The sequence below is a fragment of the Anopheles maculipalpis genome, chromosome 3RL (genome assembly GCF_943734695.1).
Source record: "Anopheles maculipalpis chromosome 3RL, idAnoMacuDA_375_x, whole genome shotgun sequence".
Lineage (NCBI taxonomy): Eukaryota > Metazoa > Arthropoda > Insecta > Diptera > Culicidae > Anopheles > Anopheles maculipalpis.
Window position 1 is genome coordinate 58,062,918 of NC_064872.1, and position 24,621 is coordinate 58,087,538.

The window sequence follows — 24,621 nt, forward strand, 5'->3', positions numbered from 1 at the left end:
CCAGACGGCTCCATACGGCTCCATACGGCTCTAAATGGCTCCGGGCGGATCCAAATATGCCAGACGGCTCCGACAATTCAGGCTGTTCTGAATTTGGAATATTGCACTTACTTTCCGGAGTCGCTTCCAAAATTGGTGGAGTCATTCGGATTCGGGCTTTTTGTCGAATTTACCTATCACTATTAGAAATTCCCACTCTTATACCACCGAACTAATGAAAAAAATAGTTATTACATTTTCAATTTGATTCTTTTGTAATGATGTATAAAGTAGTAGTTTTTTCTAAAGATTGTTGGTAAACCATGTCGTGTTAGTAAACTATTCAATTGGAAATTTAAATTGATTTTCCTCTAGAATGTTTTTCTAGAACTGCTGGAAACGAACTTTTTAGTTCGGACAAAATAGCTGCGAATGTCATTTTCAATTGAATTGTATATTTAAAAAAAACCCCGCTTTTCCTTCTCTGGAACAGAATTGATCAATGATGATGTATTGCCTTTTATCGCAGAATGAGTGCAATGGAAATAATACGAAAACATAAATATGCAAATGAAGTTGTTATGCGCGTGATTTTCCCATAAATGATTTCAATCCTGGAACGCATTGATGCAAGTCGCTTGCACGTGAAGAAACCTTTCGATCAATCAATTAATGTTACAACAGACAAAAGAAGCAAAACAAAAAAATCTTACTAGAAATATTTTAATTATAAATGTCAAAATGAAGAACTAGAGAGGAACTCTTAAAAACCAATCTGAAGGAAATATCAAGTGTGTGAGTGCAATTATTCTAACACAAACAGCCAACCGACCGACCAATACTGCTCGATTCGATTCTTTCTATTCCCGCTCCCGTTCCTGACATTGATTGATGTTTTGTTCCCGGTATTGATTTTCGTTGGCACCATGGTTGCCTTCACGTTATCCTTGCACTTTGTAGCAACGTTTCCTTTACGACACACACACACACACACTCACGCATGCAGTAAAATATACTAACTAAAGGCTACAAAAAACCAATACATTTACGATGGGAAATTGGTAGAGACAGCATGGGTTGGTAGGTGAAACTGTTGCTGTGGAAAAGCGTCGCGCGACCTTTCTTTGTCGTTTCGAAGGTTTCTGTTCTACCGGGAACAGAACAGGGCAGAATGGGGACGGTAGTTGGAGACCAGATTGATGGCAACAACTACTGCCCGATGTGGCAGACACCTATACACCAGCACAAAATGTCAACCTTGTGCTTGGGAAGAAGGAATCGGTAATCCCCGTATACGCACCTATCCCCTTTTCTCCAACTACGTCATCGGATATTGCCGTTCGTGTGACCTGTTTCGATGGAAATGAAAATTTTACTTTGCACCGGCAAGAGCGAACGATGTTGGTGTTGCTGATGTTGACGTTTGTGAAGTTGAATTTCTTCCCCGGGACCCTTTGCGTCACAAGCGTCAACAACGTACATTGATTAGTGAGCGGCTCGGTGGTTGGCTTTCGGTGGTGGCTGGAATGAAGCAAATTCCCTTTTTGCCGCTTTCTGTGGGAGGAAACCCCCTCTTGCCGGAATGAGGAATGGGATCGGATTTGACGTGTTTGGATAGACGGGGTTTTGTGAATGGAAAAGGCCACGCGTGTTGTTGGTGGCATGAATCAATAGGACATTCGTTGGAGAGACAAATGCTCCACCAATTTGCGTCCCAGCAAAGACTTTCTTCAAGCGATATTGTATGAGATGCTTACCAGCTAAATAGTGATGGTAGTTAAAATGATTAATACCCTTTTTCTTTGCTCTTTTTTGACTTCACCCCTGGCATTAGTTTGTCCCTGTTGATCTTCTTTTGCAGCGAAGAAGAAATAGGAATGAAAACTCATTCCATCAATACTGTCTGGGGGCCCTTCACAAGCGGTAAATTGAGCAATTAGTTAGCCACCTCAAAACTCAAAACCCTTTTGAAAGAAGGTACAGCCATTTAGCACAAAACCAGTTAAGCGCGTGCGAGTGTATGCAAGCGATATTGAATAAATAGCACAGAGTTACGGCTTTTTTTTCTGGGTTCCTCGTAATTGCTGGATCCCATTTTTTGGTATATTTTACATGTGGAAATTTTATGTTTTCCCACTGTGCATGTCATTTACACATTCATCTTTTGAATCCTTTCAAATGCAATAGAGATGTGATGTTTTTCTCTATTCAATTTTCATATCGCGATTTTGCACTCGATATTGCAGGCTGCAGCTGCCTGTTTGTAAATCTGTCCACGTCAGCGGCACACGTGTTGATATGTAAAAGTCTTGACCAGAGGGTAAGGTGGCAAGAAACGAGATGTTTGAAATTTTCAGACGCACAAAAAAAAAAAAACTCTGTGGTACGGGTTCGCTTGATAAAAAGATTATGTTGAGTCCCTTTTTTGCATTTTCCGCTTTACAAAGCTCTTTCGTGGTGACGTATCTTTGATGGCTTTTTTGAGGTGTTTTTTTTGGTTCTCATTTTTTCTTCGCAAAACCCGTCGGTTGATATCATTTTTCCAATTTCACTTTATCATTGATGGTATCAGCAGCTTACGATGCAGTGATGTAGGTTCGTTGCAAAGCGGTTTCATAGAGGAGGGTACGCATCGTTCTGTGAAGGGTGGGATTATTAATTCATTCAAGGTAGAGGTTTCTAATCTTATCTGATGACAATTTTTGAATGGTTAATTCAGCTTAGGAAGCTAGGGACAACATGAATGGACATGATTTTTTTGTAAAAGTAAAATTAGCGATAAGGATTCCCTCGCCCAAATGAGATGTTTGAGGATGGAAAAATTCTTCCAAACATATAGTTTATTGACAATACGGCGCTGGACCGTCATATTCAATTGTAAATAATATAGTTTATTGAATCTCGGAGATTACAAATTTAAAAAAGATATATAAATTTTAGTGGACAATACGGCATTGGACCGTCAAAATCAATTGTAAATAAATATAAATTTTAGTCTGATTTTAAAAATTGTTTACTTGGTGGATAACTTGGTGTTCTAGTCGTAAGAATATACATAGCACAGAATAGAAAACAGAATAGATTTCTGTGTATAGAAAACTTTACAAAGTCCAGAAGTAACAGGAGATAACACTTCAGATGATATCACAAAACATTACAAACATTCGCATTCCTGTCAGATGATATCATGATTTTAGTATTGCAACTTCCGGAGAATACTTGAACAAGAATGAGATCTGTAATATTTATTTAGATCATACATCTGCAATAAGATTTATAAAAGATAACACTGAAGACAAATTGCAATCAACGGCATATACATATATTAATGAACAAACATTATCTAAAGACAAGGGAAAGCTCAAATCAGTACAATAAAGAAGGCACATGACACATTATACAAGAGACATGACGAGAGGAGAGGAAAAACATCCTCCGAAAGGAATTAATTAAGGTGGTAAAATCAAAATGGTCATAAAATCGATTGAACTATCTGAAACAAGAAAGAAGTGGATCATTGGAAGTAGACATAGATTAGACATTGGAGGAGTACATAGAGCGGCGCGTTCCAATTGAAGAGTGTCGCGAGGATAGAGAGGACGGCAAGGAACATATAAACAAACTGGGGAGAAAGATCCGGGACATCCAGGGACCCCTGAAGTAAGGTACAAATAAATAAGTCTTTAGCAAGGTAGGTAGGTCTTAAATATAAAGAGTCTAGACTTAGGAGATGATTCCGAACATCATAAGAAGGTGACCCAACCAATTCCAACCCATAGAGGCTCGAGTAAAATATTTTTGCAACTCTCCATTAGTACAGGGACTCCAAATAATGCAAGCATACTCTAGTTGCGGGGGAATCAAATTACGATAAATCGTACGCAAATAAAGTGGGACACCAAACTCAGCTGTAATCTAATGGTTAAAACCAAGTGGTCTTAGTTTGGTATTGACTTTTAGTAAATCGAGGCGAGGCTTCTTTAGCATTTTCTGTGTAGCTTATTTTATGTGTAAGCAGTTGGAAATAACCAAAAGAAATAATCGCTGTTCGCGCGCGTTTGTATACGTTTTTTCGATCTTTGAGCGTTCGTGGTTGATTTTCGTGGTTGATCCCTTGGCAGGCTCGTCCTGCCCTTTTGCTGATTCGTCTTTTCTTTGCTTTCCTCCTTTGCGCCTCCTAACTGACAGGACCTTATAAAGTTTCCAACAAGTTGGCCAAAATGTTATTTAAAGTTTAACTTTTCATCAATTATTACTCCAAAGTAAGTGCTCCGAAGTAACGCTTGCACCTACGCCTGTTAATTGTGAGTTGGATTGTAAAACGCCAGGAAACGCATCCGGTTGAAGGATTGTGCGTGCGCTGTGTCAGGCGATCGTTCTCTTTTCCATCCAACCACCGAGGAAACAGGACGAGTTCTGGTGCTCGCATTAGCCGGCTCGCACTTATAGCACTGGTCGGTAAAATAAACGTAACAAGGCGTATTAGAGAAAGAATAGGTGAAAGCAATGGAAATGTGAGAGAGAGTAAAATAAATAATAGAACATTCATCAAGACGAACATTCATAAGAAAAAACAAATATTATTAAAGCAGGAAACAATCAGTAGAAGAAGAGATAGTTTAAAATATTTTAATGTCATCAGCAAGGAGGAGATAACCATTAGACGTTATAGTGCATATGGTAATCTTCTTCTTCTTCTTATTGGTTTAACGACTTCTAAGGTCATGCCGGCCATCGAAATGGCTTTCTAGACTGTCGATACCACGTAGTTGGTTAGTCAGTCCTCACGAACGCGGGTTCGGTCCGAATGGTTCTTGAACCCCGGTCTTGCCGTTTGAAGACCTGTGCCGCTGTCGCCTATACCACCGGGCCGCCCGCATATGGTAATACTATTGTGATAACAACTGATACTTTTTTATTGTTGTTATTTGCTTTTATGTGACAATCGTTTCGTGATATCCACTGAAAAACTTTATTGATGTAAGAATTGAAGTAAGGGGTGTGTTGCAAAATATTTTACATGTATTGTAAAAATAACCATTCTTTTAGCTGATATTCGATCGTATTTTAATTTATTTTGCTAGTAAAATTCCAAACATTATTCACTATGCACACAGTTAAAAGCAGTAAACCATTTATCCTGAAAGACTGTACTGGCCGTATAGCGCACATATCAGCTCATCCTGTTGTAGCCAATATTCCTAGTCAATGGGACAACTAAGGTTGCACATGGTTACGAAACAAACCCTCCCGACTGTGGGCTTCCTCGCCACGTTGCTGTTGCGTTGACGTTGAGTGGAAAATCGGCCTCCAGGATGCAAGTTTAATTCCCGTTGAGTGCTCACCCACAAACATATTACCGTGGTGAGAATAGCTACTGCATTTTGCAAATGAAGTGTCGTTCGATCTTTTTATCGTTCGAACCTGTTTCATTTATTGGCAGTTCTATGAGCTCTTTCCTGATTATTGATGGGAAGGTTACATCTGCTAGAAGCAAATAGGAATTTTTGGAAGCAAAAAGTGTAAGAATGGTTAAAATGTAGAACCTCAATAGAAGAAATTGAATTCGAACACGAAGTGAATGTGTTACACACGCCATATACTGCAAACAGGAGGGTACAGAATTTAATTATAAAGAAGCTAGAATCCGGTGGAAGGCTGAGAAGCTAACGCTCCATGATTATCATGGTTGTGACATCCTTTAAATTGTTCTTCTCAAGAAGAAACATTCAACTAAATTGTAACCATCGTACCATCGTAACTCTCCGCATACGTTCTCCATTAAATCCTTTTTCCCAAAAGTCTGTGTTAAACATTCCGCCGCTTCTCCACCATTGCTTCGTATGTGCACAGATTGTCTAAAGATTTAGAAAATGGATGAGTGTCTGCAGTCGTCTTGCCTTTCGTACGATGGTAGTTGGCGTTTAAACACGAGTTGGCGTGTTTTAACCTTTCCCTCGAACAACGAACCAATGTCACCCGGTGATGAGAATCTGACAACTGATTCTATCGATCGTGGCAGATGAAGGGAGTTGCACAGGTTATTCTACTTTCAAACAAGATGGTAGGTTCATGGATTCATTGTTGAAATTGGGGTGGATACCGATGATGAAGTTTTCCATCATTTTGAGAGCAAGATTGGATGAAGGAAGATATAATATATAAAGTTGCTCCTTGGAATGACATCTTCTATCGGATTCATAAAACTGCATCTGAAGGTAGAAAATTACCTTCGATTGTTTGAAAAACTTTCGAGACGATGCAGCATTGGAAAGCCATGCAGATTCACTGTGCATTTCCATCTTTTATCAGGCTTTTAGAATTTTGAATACATTACTGTTTAACTATTGATAGAATGACTTCATGCTTTGGTTCGTACTGTGCTAACCAATTTAGCCACAAGTCCTACAAAGTCTTTTAAACTAAATTTGATAGCAAAATGCACACACACTATTGTCATTGGGCTTGTGTTTGTAGCTTTTGTTTGCCACCGGAAGACACTATTCTGTCGTAATTTATGACCTACCCAAAATGTCAACCCTTGGCTGACGATGGCCGGAACTACATAGTGACTGAAGCAGCCTGCAACAGCCTGCCCACCAACCCAGTAATACATGGGCCACTATGTTGAGCAAATTAATCATGATTTCTTGGTCTGGCGAGGACTGCGAATGGTGCGATAAGCTTCTCGGGGGGAAAGAAATCCACCCTACGGGATGATGGGTCTGGAGGGAAGCATTTTCTAATGAGATGAATGTGCAATCAACCGGATGGAAAACGGTGCGCCTCACGCATACATTCCGAAACGGGTTGCTTGTGTGTCGTAATTAGGATTGGATTTTATCGCCATAGCTGTTTCAAGGCCTTTCAGCCCTAATGTCCCTGTTGTATGGAGGCGATTGTGGATGTGTGTAAGATTTACTGCTTATCTTCTGTGCGTCTATCTGTCGCTACCAGAGGCAGACAGTGTAGTACTTGCGTTTCCCCTGTGTGTTGCGTCCTGCTGTCGTGCCGTGTCGGTGTGATGGGCAGTTATGCCGATTTTCCGGTCGTTTTAGACACCTGAACGTATTTTCGAACGCTCGCAATCGGGATCAACCAAACCACCCGTTTCGTAGCGCATTTTGCTGCTTGTTTGCTTTCAGCTCGGGAGCTCACGGAATCAAACGGCGAAGGATATTGGCTTCTGTGTGCCGCGTTTTCTTGCTAATTTGATTTCTTCAATTACCATACCGTGTGGATTGGATGCACTGTGTAGCGGGAGCAGCACTTTATTATCGATCGTCGTCTGCACTACCGGACACACCTCCGGACGCATGTCCACAGACAGTCACCGTTCGTGTGACTTCTTTCCTGATCTAAAGTGCATCAAGCGCCCAACATTTATTTTTGCCATTTTGAATATTTTATGCTTTATGGCTGGTATTGTCGCTCTCATGCTTCGTGCTACTGTTAAATCATAAAAAAGAACCCTGGCGCTGCATTGTAATAACTGTCACCGTCACATCTCTTGTTGTGCCTCGCGTTACAATCGCGAGTGTCGGAGGAAGTGTTTCGTTTGTCGTTTTATTAAAATCATAATTGATTTCGACAGTTCCCTTTCATCATCTACTTCGTGCTCGTTCTGCAGTTTGAGTTTTATTCGATTGTTGTTCATTTTTCATGTGGCTTAATGTTTGTTGTTTCTCATCCTTTTATGCTCCGCTTTTTATGTGTGCAATTGTTGTCCGAGTTTCAAACGCTTAGCTGTAGGTTTCATATATGTTTTTGTATAATGTTTTCTATTGTTTTAAAATTAACCCTATACTAAGGTATTCGTTTCGATCGATGTTGTCAGTACGTATAAATGTTGATAATGTTTTCGTGCTATAATCCTGTTCTGAAAAGACTAGATGGAAATAATTGATAAAAAATGAAAAAAAAATTAAAGAAAAGCAGAGAAAAAACCAAAAGTAATCCATTCAAGTTAAAAAAAAAAATCATTTGCTCAAAAGAACATACAAACATACTAGAAAGTTTTAAAATAATGCTCATTCACATTCATAAACCCACTGTCTTCCGGAATCCAAACACAACTCACCCTCCAATACCCTTCTACTACTTCTACTGACTAAGTACGCGCTAAACCATGTTTCAGCAATAGTATTAATGAACACAATAATCTTAACCAAAGCTCGTGATCTAATGTGTCACAAAAATCAAATCTAATCTCACTCTTTGTTGTGGTGTTTTTATTCCTCTAAATTGTAGTGTGTATGAACAAAAATCAAACAAAACAAAACTTTTAAACGTCTATTTAAAATCTTTTATGTATAATAAACATTAAATGAATCAAATGAAACAAAATTTTGGTGCAACGAAAGAGGAGACAGAGAGAGCTCGGGTATTGTGAAAAAAAAAAGAAACGCATAAAAAGATGAACAATAAACAAATGAAACGTGTGCAACGTACTGCACATCGTTAACAAAGAAACACATCAAATGCGTTAAAAAAAAGTCGAACAAAACGATGCCTGTATTTATTTGTTTTTTATTTAATTTTACACTCGAATAAAATAACTGCGAACTGAGGTGACCGATGAAAAGAAGTGGAAAAGCAATATAGAGGTTGAAACGAAACGAAAAAGAGAGCAAAAATTAAACCTGAAAACAACTGTAAAGAGTCAATAGACGGGTACTTTCTGATATGGTTTTGCTCATACCGCGTATGATCGATTGTACTATTTTTTTTTTTAAATTAAATTTGGATGCTAGAAAGTTCGTTCGTACCTACTTTTAATCGTGCACGTTGATTTTCGTTTTTTCCCTTTTTGCTACTGTTCTTTACATTTTTTTTGATGAATGACATTAATCGTTTATCAGTCCGGTGCGCGTAGTTTACTTGTTATTTACCTTTTCTCTAACTTTACTTTACAAAGCATTTTCTAGAGTACGTTTTGTACCGTTTGGTTCTTTTTGAGAATTTTAGTTGTTGTTAAAAAGTAGATAATAGCAACAGTTACGCAAGCATGTACGAAATAAATAGTAATCAGTCGAGTAACTTTAGGTAGTTTAGCGAACAATACTGTGGGCAAATATCTATGCCACAATTCAAAAGCGGTTGTATAATTTTTTTTTTCGTTTTTAAAAATAATTCCAATAAAATGCCACATTCCACTATTGTTCGTTTAGATTTTGTTTTTAATTGTCGGACTGTTTTTAAATCAATAAATCACGTGGCATTTGGCTTCATTTTGGTAATTTTTTGTTACCCTTTTGTTACGATTAACGCAAACAGAGAGAGAGAGAGAAGCAAACGGTCAACGCACGGTTAATTTGAACCCATTTCCTTCCACTATTATTACTACTACTACTATTACCGTTACTACAAAACATACACTCACACACAGTGGCGTGAATTTGCAAATTCTTTTCGTTTCCTTTTTTTAAAAGATCTTTCGGAAAAGCTTTTATATTATTGGTATTGTATCAAGCGAATATTTAAAAACTAAAAAAATCAGTACAAAAAATTGTCTTGGAAGCTTCAGAACGTTTGTGGAAAAGCAAATTGGAAGCGAAACAGAAAAGAATACAAATTGCCAAGAGGAGTAAAAAGATAGAAAGGAGAGAAAGGACAGAATATGCGCGCGTTACGAAATTAAATAGAAAACAAATAAATAATCAAAGCTCTCTTGTTCCCTTTTCCGTTCCCAGGTGGGCAATGGACGGTAATCGATACGAATTATTCGCGGTTTGGCATTGCGCCGTGTCAGACGAATTTAGGACTGCAACAGCAACAACAGCAACAACAGCAGCAGCAACAACAACAACAACAACAACAACAACAACAGCAGCAACAACATCAACATCAGCAGCAGGTCCAACAGCATCATCAACAAACGAATCAACAGCAGCAACAGCACCAGGGTGATAGTCAAGGCTTAAGTAGTGCCGGTAATGGTGCCAACAGTGCGGCAAATGGTGGCGCACCGGGCAGTGGAACGGGCGGCACGGCTACCGGAAACAACAGTGGCCTAACGAACGCGTCAACCACCAACTCCAACGCCACGACACCGCAACCGACGACACCGGTTCAAATCTATCAGCATCCGTTCTCGCCTCAGATCATATCGGTCAACCCGAACAGTATGGTTAACAGCTACCAGTCGTCGAACCTGTCCACCCCCACGTCCCCCCAAACAGGGAGCGATCAAGCGACGGGACTGGTGTACAGTACCGGCACACCGAATCAATCACCGCTCGGTGCAACGGCGACCGCTGCCTCCGGTACGAATGCCAGCGGGAATGGCAATGGTGGTGCGACCGCTGGTGGCAACGGTGCACCGACAGGAGGCGGCAATGGTACGACGGCGGGTAGTGGTGGTGCAGCTGGTGCAGGAAACGGAGCGGCCGGCGTGGTGGCAGGAACGGGCGGGACCGGCACCGGAACGGTCCAGCAACCGGTCAAGCGAAAACGATCCGTCAATCCGCAGGGTGATGAAAATTTCCTCCGAGCGCTCGAGGCGGTCCGGTTCGGTGGCATTGGTTTCTGCAAAGCCGCCCGTCTGTACGGTGTGAACAATCGAACGCTGTGGTTAGAGTATAAGAAGCGCGGTTACCCTATCAGCCGACCGAGCATCAAGAATCGCATCAAGCTGGAACCGAACATATCGCCACCGCCGACGGCCACCACTCCGCCCGGTGATGAGAACGCCTCGATGGAGCACTACGATACGGCACTTTCCTCCCCTGCGCTTAACATGTCCCTACAGCAGCAGCAGCAGCAGCAACAACAGCAGCAGCAACAGGTGCAGCAACATCAAGCAACACAGCAGCAAGTCACTGCGGCACAGCAAACCCAACATCAACAGCAAGGCAACGATACGACGAATGCTGCTGCGGCTGCGGCTGCCGCTGCCGTCGTTGCCGCCTCGTCCACCACCCCTCTTATGTGTCCCCCGCACGGACATCCGATGGGTGTGATGGGTTTTCTCGATACGCGGCACGTCGACTTTACGACCACGGCCGGCTTGCATCAGATGTCCCGTCAGCGGTATCCGGATACGGCCACGGTGAACATGAATACGGGCGCGGTAAATCTGCAGGGGCTCAACTTTAACTCCATGTAAGGGGACGGGTGGCTTCGTGTTGTGACCGTAAGCAATGGGGGTGGTGATGGTGGTGGCCCTGGTGATGCTAGTACTGACCCGGCCATCCTATCGCTTGGTGGCTGTCACACAACGGAGGTGACGGAAACATGAGACGAAGGTGTTGTCCACGGATTTGCCACGTACCAATTGAACGGTTCCGCAACAGCTGAAGTCACAAAGTAATGTAATTGCTGTAAGGCTGTAAGAAATGAGCAGTGTACATAAAGGAGAACATCTTGTCCTCTATTGTCCCATTTTCTCCTATTGCATCTGGTCACACTTTTTTACTGAATGCAAAGTATACATAAAATACGTTCAGATCATTGTATTTCGATGAGATATAATGTCTTTTTTTTGCAATATTTCTTTGTATAATATATGCCTGTTGAAGTGAGCATAATTTATATTTTTCTTTTCAAATGGAGGTTAATTTTTTCTGTGTGTTTTTGGATCCAAAGTCCTTTTTTCTGGGATATCTTCAATCTGGTACAATTTAGTTCCTAATCGAGACGAATCTTTTTCCGGTGCTCGAAGAGCGCTTGATGTGCTATAGTAGATGAGGGTACATGTGCAACAGCCATTGGATTAATTGATTCTTCTCTATTGACAAAATCTACCTATTAAGGCACTATTAAGGCAAATTTGTATTGAAAAAAAAAACCCCTAATAGTGATTATTAAGGCAATTTTGTCAATAGGGTTTACCTCTACTCCGGCGACAAAGCCCAGCGACTTCCACAATTCATTCGACGAAAAAGTCATACCCCCCTCTCCCCTTGTGCATGTGTGTAATGTGTATATGTGTGTGTGTGCATGTGTGTATGTGTGTATGTGTGTTTCTTGTACGTTGTATGTGTTTAAAAGCAAGTGATCACTTATCGTGTAAAATATTATTTATGTTTGTCATCTAAACGGGGAGAACGAGAGACTTGGTTCGACTGCGGCATATGCTAGACCGGATGAAATGCAGTGGCAAAAAGAGATTGTACAGCTGGAGAAGGGAAGCGAATGAAAGAAAATATCGAGTTTCTTAACAAAAAATCATGTATTTAAGCATAAAAAAACACAGTTTTTCAAATCCCAGCTCCAAGGATAATTGAGACAGTAAGAGAATGTGTGCAAGAAAGAAGCAGAGCGCGAACGTAAACGAAAGGATAGTTGTAAAATTAATAGTAGTAAGTAGTGTTAACAATGAACATAATGTAGTAGCGAATAGAAAAGAACAAAAACGAAAAATACATAAAAAGGCAAGAAAAATGATAAATGTCGAACAAAGCAGAAGGAATGAAAAGAGAAACAGAAGAAAAAAAGTGTATAGTAAAAATAAATCCAATCCGGATGGAAGAAATAGTATTTTTGTTAACTCTTTTTTAGCCAGTTTATACGTGTATATTTGTGAGGTGTTTTAAAGTGACAGCGAAAACATCTCACCTTAAAGTCAAGTCTTGCTAAATGGATGAACGGTGGTAAGAAAGTGGAGTGGAAGGAGTAAAAGGAAGGGAAACAAAAACAGGAGTTAAAAAAAAAAAACTTACGCAAACAGTCATCTTTACGTAAATTGATGAGCGTGTGTTTGAAGAGTAAAATAATCAATTAATTACTTGCAATGAATGCAAGTTACACTAGCACAGCAAGAAGACACATATTCACATGATCGATAATAGCAATAAGAAGAACAGTAAAAGAAAACTACAGACACACGAAACATTATACAAAACTGGAACTGGAGGAAAAAAGAAGTTTGAAAATACATGATAAAAACAGGTAAAACAAATATCATTCAAAAGCATTTTGTGACGAAACAAAAAGACATTTACATGGAAAATACAAGCGAAAAGTGGCATATAACGTTGGTATGAAGAATGAGCACACAAACAATAAAGATAACTGTGTGTGTGTGTGCGTAAGTAAGATACAAAACAAATATGCGTCGGCAAGCGTAAGAGAAAAATTTGTATAAATCAATAAACCGCTGGTAAGTTTAGTGTAATATAAAAGTAAAACACGCAGTCAAAATCGGAAAGGGAATAGTTGAAAGTGGGGGGAAAAAGATATAACACCCATGCATAGTCAAAACACTGCAAAGAAGAAGCAGAACGGTAAAGCAAAACAAAAAAGCAAGGTCAAAGAAAACAATCCTAATTTAAATTGTTTTGCGGAAAGGTGGAACCGGAAAGAAGCAATTCATAACCAGCAAAGGTGAACACGAAAAGCAAAAGTATGTAAGTAAAAGAAGAAAATATAGCGGTGGAAAAACTGATTGTTTTAAACAGACGGTTGAGCAGTGTCGAGCTCGAATGCCGAGTAAACTAATTAAACAAAACAAGAGGCCATTCTCGGAATCAGAAGAACACTTGTACACAAAACTATACATAAAAAATAAAGAGAAAAACAACACAAACATACCAGAACACAATCCATTGACAAAAAAAAAAAGAGAAAAACGACAAAACGAAGAAAATTATGAGGAAAAATGCAAAAAAATACAGGACTAAAATGATTCGATAGAAGTGAACACATACACACGTTCTGTGAAAAAATAAGTATTTACTTATGTGAGTAATTTAAATAAATTGAAGCAAACTGAAATCTGTGTTTATCATTTATTGGCTGTGTTTGGTAATGGTTTCTGTTTGTTTATTGTTTTTATTTGCATATTCTTTCCCCCTCCTCCTACATTTCGAGAGGCTGAATTAATTGTTTTTCTTTTATTTTACTGTATCATCTTTTTTATATTACAAAATATAGATTTATTATTTTATTTCTCGCTCTTTTTTTGGTCTATTTTTCCCCGTCTAGTGGCTGAGATGGCACGTATGGCGCTTGGACTAGTGCCCGGTCAGTCGTCCTCATCGGCGTCGAGCGGTGCCTCGGAATCATCCACCGGTACCGGCAGCCTGGGCAGCAGCGAACAGTCCACCTCCACGTCCGGTGGTCACATTGTCAGTGCGGTAGCCAAGCGTGGTCGTCTACTGATACGTCAGCAGCGCATTAAGAAGGAAAGCGATTCTTCCTCGACCGGTCAGCAACCGTACGAACCGGATACGCCGTCGGATGATAATAGTCCTACGGCACAGTACGGTCATCAGCATCTGTTGACCGTACCGACGCACCACCGCTTCGAGCGCCAGGTGTCCGAACCTATCCTGCCACTCTCGTCGTCCATCTCGGTCATCGGTGGACCGATCGGATCGTCGGGTGAAAGTCGCCCGGGGGCAGGTGATCGATCGCACAGCCATTTACTATCCGTACCCACCACCCACCAGCAAGCGTACCTGGTCAAGCAACATTCGCATCCGTTGTTGCCGAGTCAAACGTCCGCCACCAGCCACGGGAGTACGGGTGGAACGTTTGAACCGTTACAAACGTACACCTTGCAACGGCAGCTCTCTCATCCCGGTACGGGACAACGTGGCGGTAGTTCGACGCCATTAACACTGGTTACGAGTAGCAGTGGCTCCACACACTACCTAACACCTTCATCCTCACTGAAGACGGACTCGGACGAGGAGGCTGCCGGTACACCGACCAGTGCTGTACCAACGATTCAACTACAGTCGAGCGTTGAGCGTACCAGCTCCGGTCCGACGGTGGTGATCGTACCAGCCGAACCGGCTGTACAAACGGCAACAAGCGCGGTGGCCGTTAGTGTCGTTAGTAATGCAGGCGAAAAGCAGTCCAATCCTACCACGATTACGTCCGCACCGACCAGTACAATCCGTGTGAAGGGTGATGAACTTTCCCGGTCGATATCAACGCCATTGGTGAGGATCGTTTAGCGAAGGAGGTTTTACAGTGTTCGTTATATAATGGAAAACCCTGTATAACCTCGAAAACCCTTGTAAACCGAGCAGCCATATCATTACTCTTTCTCCCTTCCTTTCTTTTTAGACCTCATCCCGCTCGTCCGACATACCAGGGTTGGATAATCCACGCTCGAGCCATTGTCCGGTGGTACGGGAAGGGCCTGCCCTCGGTTGCAACTTCTGCTGGAACACGATCGATGCGCACGGACGTATCTTGCGCCGCAAAACCAAGTACCACTGTCCGGAATGTCAAACCAATCTGTGCATCGTGCCCTGCTTCCAGGAATATCACGAACGGCAGTCGGCCGAAAATCCTACCCCAACCAATGACAGTGGTGGTGGTGGCGGCGGTGGTACAAAATCAAACCTGCGGCACTATGCCAAATCGGGCTCGATGTAATGGAGGTAGTTTAACATTTGTTGAAAAAATTGGTACAAAAAAAAAACAACCCCCGATGTTATATCTGTCGGTTACAATTTTTGCATGGAAACGCGTCCGCCATTGAGCGTGTTTCCATTTTTTTGGGAGAACATAACCCTTGTTGTGGTTCGATTCTCAACAATTGTGTATTTGGTAGGATATTAAAGTGACTTTTTTCTCTATTGGTATGATGTTAAGCATGTGTGTGTGTGAGTGTGTACGTGTGTACGCATTGTTGAAGAAAAGGTGACATAGGGATTCGCTATTGGAGAGACATCCCAACGAATGAATTTTGATGTCAGTAAGAATGTTAGCAAGTAGGCTATGGGTAACTCCTATACACAACGATGAAAGGTGATGTGTTTTTGTGTCAGTTTGTATGGAACAAAAATAGGAAAGGAGGAAATAGTGTTTTTAGGACGGGAAATCTGTGTTTTTTGCGATCTTGTGAAAGATCCAGGAAATTGTTTGCACAGGTGGCTTTATGCTTGTGTGGTGTTAGTAGTGGTGTGCCCACTGTGTACGCTTATACTCATAAAACCCGGTTGTCAAGAGAAGAGTTACCAAACCAACTGTACAACTGTTAATGTGTGCATTCATATCGTTTTTGCCCTGCTTGATCACACCACTGTAACAGATCCATCGTTGGATCTGATCGGCGTTCCGAAGTGTTATTAGTGTGTTAGTGGTAGTAGTTAGTAGAAATTAGGTGGTGCGCGAGTGTTTTTCGTCCTAGTGTTTTTGGGTACAACACAAACAAAGAAGGGATATCTCGAAAATGGATGAATTTCTTCTTGACCGTCGTCCCGTTGTTGATGTCACAGTAGTGTTGATGGATGAATGTGCAACCGGAAGCAACCGAGAGAAAGAAAGAGTAAGAAACCCCCCTCCCCCCCTCCCTATAGATATACCAATATACCAATATACGATATACTAATATATAAAATGTATACATATATGCCGACGTGCTATGCGTGCTTCTCGACACGTGTTGCACATGAATAAAGCTAACTATTTTTACCATTTAATAGAACAGTACCTGACAAAAATTGAATGCATTGTGGTGCGGACGTGTAAATGTATGTGTGCGTGTGTTTGTGTGTAGGATATACAGGAGAGCATTGCAAAACGAGCTGACAAAAGGGGCCCAGCCCTGTAGTGTGTACACCGAGCGAAATAAGAACAGCAAATCCATGTTTTTGTTTGACAATATCTTCAAAATTTGTGAACCGATTCTGCTTGTTATGTTGAGAATGATTGTTTAATCTATTTTGAGTCTTTAAAAAAAAATTCATGGAAATATTTGCGACCTATTTACATTTAAGTAGATAAATTCACGAAAAGGGGAGCGAACCAAAAATAACCCCACCATAGCTTATTTTTATATTCAACGGAACAGAAAACCAAATCCAACTGCATTTTCAAGATTTTTTTTAATGACAGTTCGCTGTATACTTTCGAATGATTGCAATAAGCAGTGATTTCTTGGCCAATTTTGTTATATTCATGAGTGTACCATCAGTTGCCCTTAGCCATCAGGAATTTCTGCGTTATAGCTTGTCAAAGTTGTCTAATTGTTTGCTGTTTTCCTAAATTGTGACGAAAAATATTCGACACAAGTTTTTCCACAAGATGTGCTGGCCAACAATATCTTTCAATTTTAGTTGTGGAAACCCGATTTTACTCAGTTCAGGCTTATGAGTCGTGTGGTAACAAACTATCAACCCATGTAAAACTCGTTGTGATCGCTTATGATCTTCCCTAGCATTCAGATTGCATCCTTTGACTTACGCATCCTTGAAATCAACACCAGTGGAAGCTCTTTTTGAAAGGAAAAAAATATCCCTTAATTATCAGAGTACCACCATCAATCCAGAGTACCACAGAGAGCACCTATCCTATCATCATTGCCAATGATTGTGACTAATATTTATTAATCTTCTATAAAAATTACCTTATATTGCAGCGTATTGTAGCTTCGTCTTGCACGTAAAGATATGTGACCTCAGTTATTTTAATTTTCCAAGAACAGAACAAGAGCATGCATTATAGTTTTATTTTATCATAATTTAAAATGTTACATTTGACCTATTGATACTTGAAACTTAAACCCCAGTGAAAATAGACTTCAGTTGAATCAAACCCGAAGCCGAAACTTGACAAAAATTGACCATGATGTATCGTCAGCAATGTGTTGCTATTTTTATTTCGCACCCTTTTTCATTAAATTATCTGCTCAAATGGTTCGCAAAAATTTCGAACTGATCATTAAAAAAGGGTCAAAATAGATTGAACTAACGTTCTAAAATAAAAAAAAGTATAGTCGGTTGATAAATTTTGAAGACATTGTCCAAAAAGACAAAAAAACATGATGATGCAGTTCCAATTTCGCTCAGTGTGTGTTTTGTCTACGCGTATCATTCATTCTTATCACCGGAAAGGAAAAAACAAAAACACTCTAAGGATAAAAGCCCTGTCAGTAAGGACGTAATGTTGCAGCCCACAGCACGGGTTGGATATTTTTATAAGCGATATATAAAATGAAATTCATTGGCCACACACGCACAATGCAGCAGCGCGCATTTTGGTAGTGGGTGTTTTTGTTTTTTGGCTCGTCCACAAGAAACCGAAAGTGTTGTCATTGTTGTATAATGGACTGTAATTTACCAGCTAGCAGAGTTTCACTATCTTTGAAAGGAGTATATCTAGATGTGAGTGTGTGTGTGTGTGTGTGGCTGTATTTGTGTGAGTGTGGTTTACAGAACGTACAAATTTTTCGTCCATATTAAATACAGAAGGGTAAACGTGGGCGGTTGTATGGAAAATAAAGAGAAAAAGAGCAGAATGACTATATATATATACACACAAAGCACGTCTAAATTGAGGATAACTATCGAAAACGGGCGGACAAAACCGAACCTAATGTATACATATTAATTGCAAGTGAGATACAAATTAACAAACATATGGTAAAGAGGAAGCTGGACGGAGTAAATTAACTGATAGCGTCGTTGATTGATAATGAGATAGAGAGATACGAATTTGAACCGTATCCGGAAGCTCCGGAAGGTTCAAATTCACTATTTGGTTTCCTTGTCTGTATCGCGATCGGTACGTTCTAAGTGTTGAAGAGAGAAGAGAAAGAGAGAGAGAGAGAGCTTTTAGAAGAACCTTTTTGTTAATGTAAATCGTGCATCATACGCAGTGACAGGTTTGAACGGACGTTTAAATGATAGATGACCAACATATATGCATATACTGTTATCCAACGTTCGGAATGATGATGCTTTTAAGAATAGTACAGAGCACTAATAAACTAGCCGAAGAATTGTACGCTAAACATGTAGCGAGCATAATCCTATTTTTGTACCCCGTCGAGGAGTGATAGGAAAGATTTAAAATTATCCACTTTAGGAACAGGAACGAAGTGACCGATTAACAAAACCAAAACACACACATAAATACTTAGGGAACTTGTGCTCTTTTGTAGACAGGATGAGGACAATTAAAAATTTAAAAAGCAACTGTTCACACAAATATTTGTATGAAAGGCAAAAAAAAAGAAACGAGAACAGCATCATTAGCTAGATTGGGTTTTGGTTTCTTGGTGGAGAATCAGATGAAAAAACAAGAAACGTTATTATGTGTGTATTTATGTAGCCACGCGCTAAGGGATGCGGCTCCACCGTCGAGAACCGGCACGTAATAAATGCGTTTTCAATGGAATGGAGTGAATGAATAGATCCGGGGTGTTGAGTGTGTTTTATTCGTTAAACAGAGAAAAAAAAACTTTGTAAAAATTTGATTTTACTACAATTAGTACTAATTTTTTACATGTTTGAAGATGGCTAAAAAATATCGAACGATAAAATAAGCCTATTGATAATATTTTAAATTCAAACAGGCTTTTTTTCTAGCTTATTTTCAACTTTAGCACAGTTCTGATATATTTTTTCAAATTTAATATCTATTTTTCAGTCAAACAGTTTCGAAAGATATCATAATTGATATGGAAATTTCAAATATTGACGACATTTAGCAATATTATTTTCATCAAATTTATTAACTCTTTAATGCCCGTTACATGATTAATTAAAAATTGTATGACATTAACTATTGGTTCGATGTTTAACGAATTTTTGTATGAGGAAAGCCAACGGGCTCACTGTGCTCCTCTACGCCTCGTGCCGAATGGGTCGTTGACGAGCATCTTTCTGGTGGGGCATGAGTCCGGCATTCTTCCTTCCGGTTTTGACTACCGTCGGGATATCTGCACCGCCAAACAGCTCAGCTAGCTCGTGCTAGCTAGCGAAGGAGAATGAATCTCCTTCGCCACACGCCCTGGTTGCACACACCGCCAAAGATAGTCCTTAACATCCCCCGCTCGAAAATGGCGAGTGCATTGGCGTCTTCCGTCAGCACAGTCCAAGACTCGTACCCGTAGAGGACTACCGGACGTATCAAGGTGCAGTAAATCGTGCATTTCGTATCTTCTTGGAGTCATCTGGATCACAGAAGTTTGTGGAGCTCGCAGTAAGCACAATTTCCCGGATTTCGCTGCATTAGTTGTTGTCCGAAGCTACGATTGTAAAAAGCTAGTAGAAATCATCTAAAACCCCGAGATCCTTTGCCGTTATCTGATACTCACGCTCCTTTAACGGGTTGGGCTCTATCACAGTCCAAGTCGGCACTTTGTCTACGTAGCCTTGAACCTCAATCCAATCATATTGAAGTTGCGTTGCAGTCGGGTCCTATAATTTCAATGTCATCCGAGAAGCCAAGGAGTACGGAAGATCGGATGAAAATCATGCCCCGGATGTCGAAACCCTTCCTTTGCATGACACCTACCACAGAAGTGTTGGATAGCAAATAGAGAAATCCGTTCCCCTGCCTCACTTCGGTAAGATTCGAACGATCCCGACAGTATGTTCGACACTCTCGCCATGCACTGACCCCATCTATAGTGGCCCTTAAAGGTCAATGAACAGGTAGTGATCTGGTGCTCTCGGGGTTTCTGTAGGATCTGCCGTAGAGTAATTTGGTTGGTAATCGATTTGCTTCAAACATGGCCAGCTTGATAGTTTCAGACGAAAACTGTAGGAAAGGGCGCAAGTCTGCAGAGGAGCATTCGGGGCAGGATTTTACAGGCAGCATTCAAGACATTGATGGCTCGGAAATGAGCACAGTTGCCCTTTAATATGATACATTTCAGCTGTTTGATGGCGCTGGTGACTTCACCAAGGCATGGCTAGGGCACTGGCTATCGTAGTACTGCGATTCTCTACTTCCTGCGCCAGGCTCGCTATCTCCTGCAACTGCTCACCTCTGGTTGATCACCTCTCGCTCGCCCGACTATAAAACCGCTTTGTGTCGCACTCATCATAAACTTGCGAGTTTTCCCCGAGTGGAATAGTTGCTGCATCAGTGGCTCGTCTGACTCTGAAGTTGCGATCCTTGTACTGGAAGAGTCGGGTCTGCTGCCTTCTCAATATTCTGAAGTCTTCCACGTTCTGCCGGGTCTAGCGCTGCAGCATGTGGATACGCGTGAGAATCATCAAAACTATTTCTTCCATCGGTTAGTTGGTTCAGATAAGAATCAGACATATTTCCTAGCAGTTTTCTTGGTATAAATGCAGTCGGATTTTAATGACGTCGATGTTTATCATAAAACTGTATCACGGACCTGTCCATGAATCCATCGAAGATTTCGTATAGAATGCTGTGTAAATTTTTCTTGGATTGCATCTGGTCCTATGTAGCTTGTATTTGAACAGCATTCAGTTGACCAATAGGTGGGAAGCGATTTGATTGAAAAAAAAAATAAATAGCTTTTAAATTCCAGTCATCCTAGTCACAAGTTGGATCATGCAGACAGCGTTTGAGTCTAAGCTGTGAAAAATGATGCAGCACGATGTTATACCAAAACTAGCCGTCCATGTGACAATGAGCGGCTGACTTAGAATGAGCGGCTATCGTACATATCGTTCCGACAGTTTTTGGCGCCTTTGATGGAAAAGCTGGCTTCAAAGCAAATAATTATCTGGACAAATCTTGGTATTGGGCAGAAGGCGTATTTGGCTAGTTGACTAGGGTCGGGACGGAGGAAACAGTTCACTCCCTTTACCAGATTATTCTTACACAGTCGTACAAGTGCGGTTGCCTTTCTTTTCGGTTCGCTACCAACTGGAAGCATGAGCACTCATTTTTTATTTACAGCATATGTGTTGTTCACTTTGAAGGATAGTAAGTCCGTTTTACATTTACGATTCCGTTTGTTTTTCTTACATTCATCGTTTTCTTTGTGGTTTGTTAAAATTCTAACTTGATTTACAAATACGGAAAGAATAGAAAAACGTCATGTTACAGAAATTTTTGATAGTGGCAAAGTCTATTTTGTTTGGTTTTTTATTTGTCGTAATTTTCATCTTCTTTTAAATCCACTCCATTCCTTAAAATGTATATTTTACCATTTCACAGGCAAGTAAAAATATAAATAGAGAGAGAAAAAGAGCATTACAGAGAGAGACAGAAAGAAAAGCGAGACAGAAAAGGTAAGGCAAACATTACGCTAAAACAAACAGATACTAAAAAACAGTGAAGTATTACACTAAGAAAACAAAAAAAACTTGGAAGATGATAACAACAGAATCAAATCTCTTAACATCATCATGATACCAAGACGGGCGTTCTGTCGTTTGTCGTCATCTTCGTTTCGGTTATGTCTTTTCGATTTGTTCGCACTTTTATCGTTAGTAGTCGAACACTGAACTTCGATGCAATGCGCTATTCAGATGTGATGCGAGAACTTTTCGCGTTAACACAAAAAGGGCACACATCCTCAAGGGTGCAGATACTCGAATGAAACAGGGACCTCACTGTTCGCGCGACTCTTTTCCGTCTAGCTAACGTTTACACTATTGACACTCGTTGCCGGAGGTGTACGCGAATTCGACAACTCCATTTGCATTTGCATGAACAAAAAATGGGCAGAAAAATGCATTTAAGGTGTGCAGCTGTCACGTCGACGACACATTGAACAATTCGATTTTCATTTCGTTTTCGTATGTTTTTTAGTTCATTTAGTTCTGTTTTCTCTCTTTTTGGACCAAAAGCATATGAAAGCATCTGGTTGCCCTGTTTGTTTTTCTACTTTATACTTCTTCTGGGTATTTTGTGTTTTGTTTATGATTTCTCACCTCCACCTGGGTTATACCATCTCGTTCGTTATCATCATCAACAGAGTGTTATGATCACAGTGGAGAAAAGTTGTATTATTATATTTATCGAATTGGTTTATTTCTCATCTTAATGCCATCTCCGTAACTCCGTTTATCGCATAATTTTTGCAAAATATTTTCACAACAAAAATTAAACCATCTCTAGCACACTCCTAACCAAGATAGAGTGTGTGTGTGTTTGTCTGTGCGCGCACGCATATTCCGGGGGCAGTTGTTTGTAGACCATGGAACGCATGGGAACGTAAGGGACCAAGGGGAAAATGGTGATGTGGATGAACATTCTCTACAAGTCTCAATCACTTCACGTTAAAATTCACTGCCGCTGCTTCAATTTTTCATTTGTGGACTAACACGATCAACATCTCTCTACTCTAGCTCTACATATGATCGGGTTCCACCTGGTTTTTTCTCTCTCTCTCATAATGTTTACACTGGAAGAATATGTACCCTAGCCGCCCCTAAGTATTTCGCACTAGTTTTGCTTCGGATGTGGCACGGGTGCGGGCGGGGCAGGCTTGAAGCACTGGAGCAAAAATGCAGTATAGATGACGAACCCGAGACCGAGCGCGATCAGTGCATACATGAAGATGTTCAGCTCCGGCTGACGGAATCGGTTTTTGCGCAACCATTCGAGCACGTCCTGCTCGTCGTACATATCGCCGCGGTAGATGCTCGGGAAGCGCTTGCGGAAATAGACGATCGCGGGCAGTTTGGTGACGCCCCATTTGCGCGCGTACCGAGGATCGCCCATCTTGACGAACGTGATGTCCAGGTTGTCCGTTTCGCTGTCGATCAGTTCCAGCTTTTCCAGCACCGCTTCACTTTCTTCTTGATCTTCCTCGACTGTGGGGTAGAATAGAGGGTACAAGTAATGCGATTAGGGTCTAAAAAGTCTGGAGAAAACAACATCTACTTACAGAAATAGACGGCCAAGAATTCATTCTCGTCGAGCAGCTTGTTAAGCATCTTGCGGTTAACCTCCTCAATTTCGTTCTTGATCTCGAACACATCCTGCGACGTCAACCAGTTCATGACACGCTCGTGATCGTGCATGTCACCATCGTACAGCATCGGGATCTGCTTGCGGTAGTACACGAGGGACGGAATCGTCGTAACACCGTACTTGTGTGCCGCGTCCAGGCTGGCCACCTTGACGAAGTCGATACCGTACAGATCTACCTCGCCGTCGATCAGTTCGAGTTCCTCCAGGATATCGTCACACTCGGAACAATCTTCATCGTCTGTAGATTTGCAAAAGGAGATAAGAGGCTGTGTGCAATGAAGCAGTACAAAGCAAGATCAGTAACGACTTACAGTAAAACACACACAGCAGAGGCGATTGTTCCATCAGACGGTCCAGCATGCGCTCGTTGACTTCCTCGATCTCGTCCGCCAGCTCGCGATTGTCATCATCAACCAACCATTCGAGCACGGACTGCTCGTTCTGTAGATCACCTTCGTAGATCAGTGGGTTACCGTTTCTATTTGGGGCGAGAATATAAGAACAACAGCTTATTATGACCGTGTGCTCTGGATTGTATTGCACCACAACCCAATCCTTCCTCCTGATGGTCATCTGCTTTTTGCCGATGACCTTAAAATCATCTTTCCTATGCGTAGTCGTATTGACTGCTCTGCCCTCTCTCCCTGGTGCTCGTTTAACTTCCTCGAACTCCGCCTTACGCAATCGATGGTTGTATGATGAAGCGAGGTGGACCCTGTTTAACTAAACCCTTTATGTTTTAAAATCCTGCATTGCGCCCTAGTGCATCGTATGGTGCTCTTCAGGCTCCACCTCGATCACACGGCTAGAAAGAGTGAAAAATCTTTTCACCCGTATAGTGTTCAAACATCTCTATTGCCTTACTGATACTCCTTTATCACTCTACTTTGCTCATTTTCAGCTCCTGGAGCTCCAGACCCTGGAAAGCAGGCGTCATCAGACGCAAGCTAGGCTCGTCACGAGTTTACTCCTAGGAGTCACCGACGCGCCTTCCTTACTCTCCTCCATTCATCTCTATGCTCCTAGCCGTGTATTGCGCCCCCGAGT

The 24,621-nt window shown here is 41.2% G+C and overlaps 4 protein-coding genes across 12 annotated transcripts in view; 3 read left to right on the forward strand and 1 right to left on the reverse strand.

Moving 5' to 3' along the window:
- LOC126561599 (box A-binding factor) overlaps positions 1-11,150 on the forward strand; it is a 35,955-nt gene extending 24,805 nt beyond the window's left edge. The window contains exon 4 of the mRNA XM_050217845.1: positions 9,672-11,150. Within this exon, the coding sequence (XP_050073802.1) occupies positions 9,672-11,086 (1,415 nt within the window). The 3' untranslated portion in view covers positions 11,087-11,150. The remainder of the gene's footprint in view (positions 1-9,671) is intronic.
- Positions 1-24,621, forward strand: part of LOC126562266 (uncharacterized) — a 472,552-nt gene that overhangs the window by 324,986 nt on the left and 122,945 nt on the right. The window lies entirely within an intron of this gene.
- LOC126560825 (platelet binding protein GspB-like) lies at positions 13,914-15,312 on the forward strand. The gene is made up of 2 exons (XM_050216775.1): positions 13,914-14,870; positions 14,998-15,312. Exons 1-2 carry the CDS (start codon positions 13,914-13,916, stop codon positions 15,310-15,312), a joined length of 1,272 nt encoding a protein of 423 aa, XP_050072732.1.
- The window catches only part of LOC126561307 (uncharacterized), a 30,372-nt gene continuing 28,794 nt past the window's right edge, over positions 23,044-24,621 (reverse strand). For all 8 annotated transcript variants that reach the window (XM_050217369.1, XM_050217365.1, XM_050217370.1 and 5 more), the window contains 3 exons: positions 23,886-24,052; positions 23,489-23,812; positions 23,044-23,414 (listed from right to left, as the gene is read on the reverse strand). In XM_050217369.1, coding sequence (XP_050073326.1) covers positions 23,044-23,414; positions 23,489-23,812; positions 23,886-24,052 — 862 coding nt within the window. The remainder of the gene's footprint in view (positions 23,415-23,488; positions 23,813-23,885; positions 24,053-24,621) is intronic.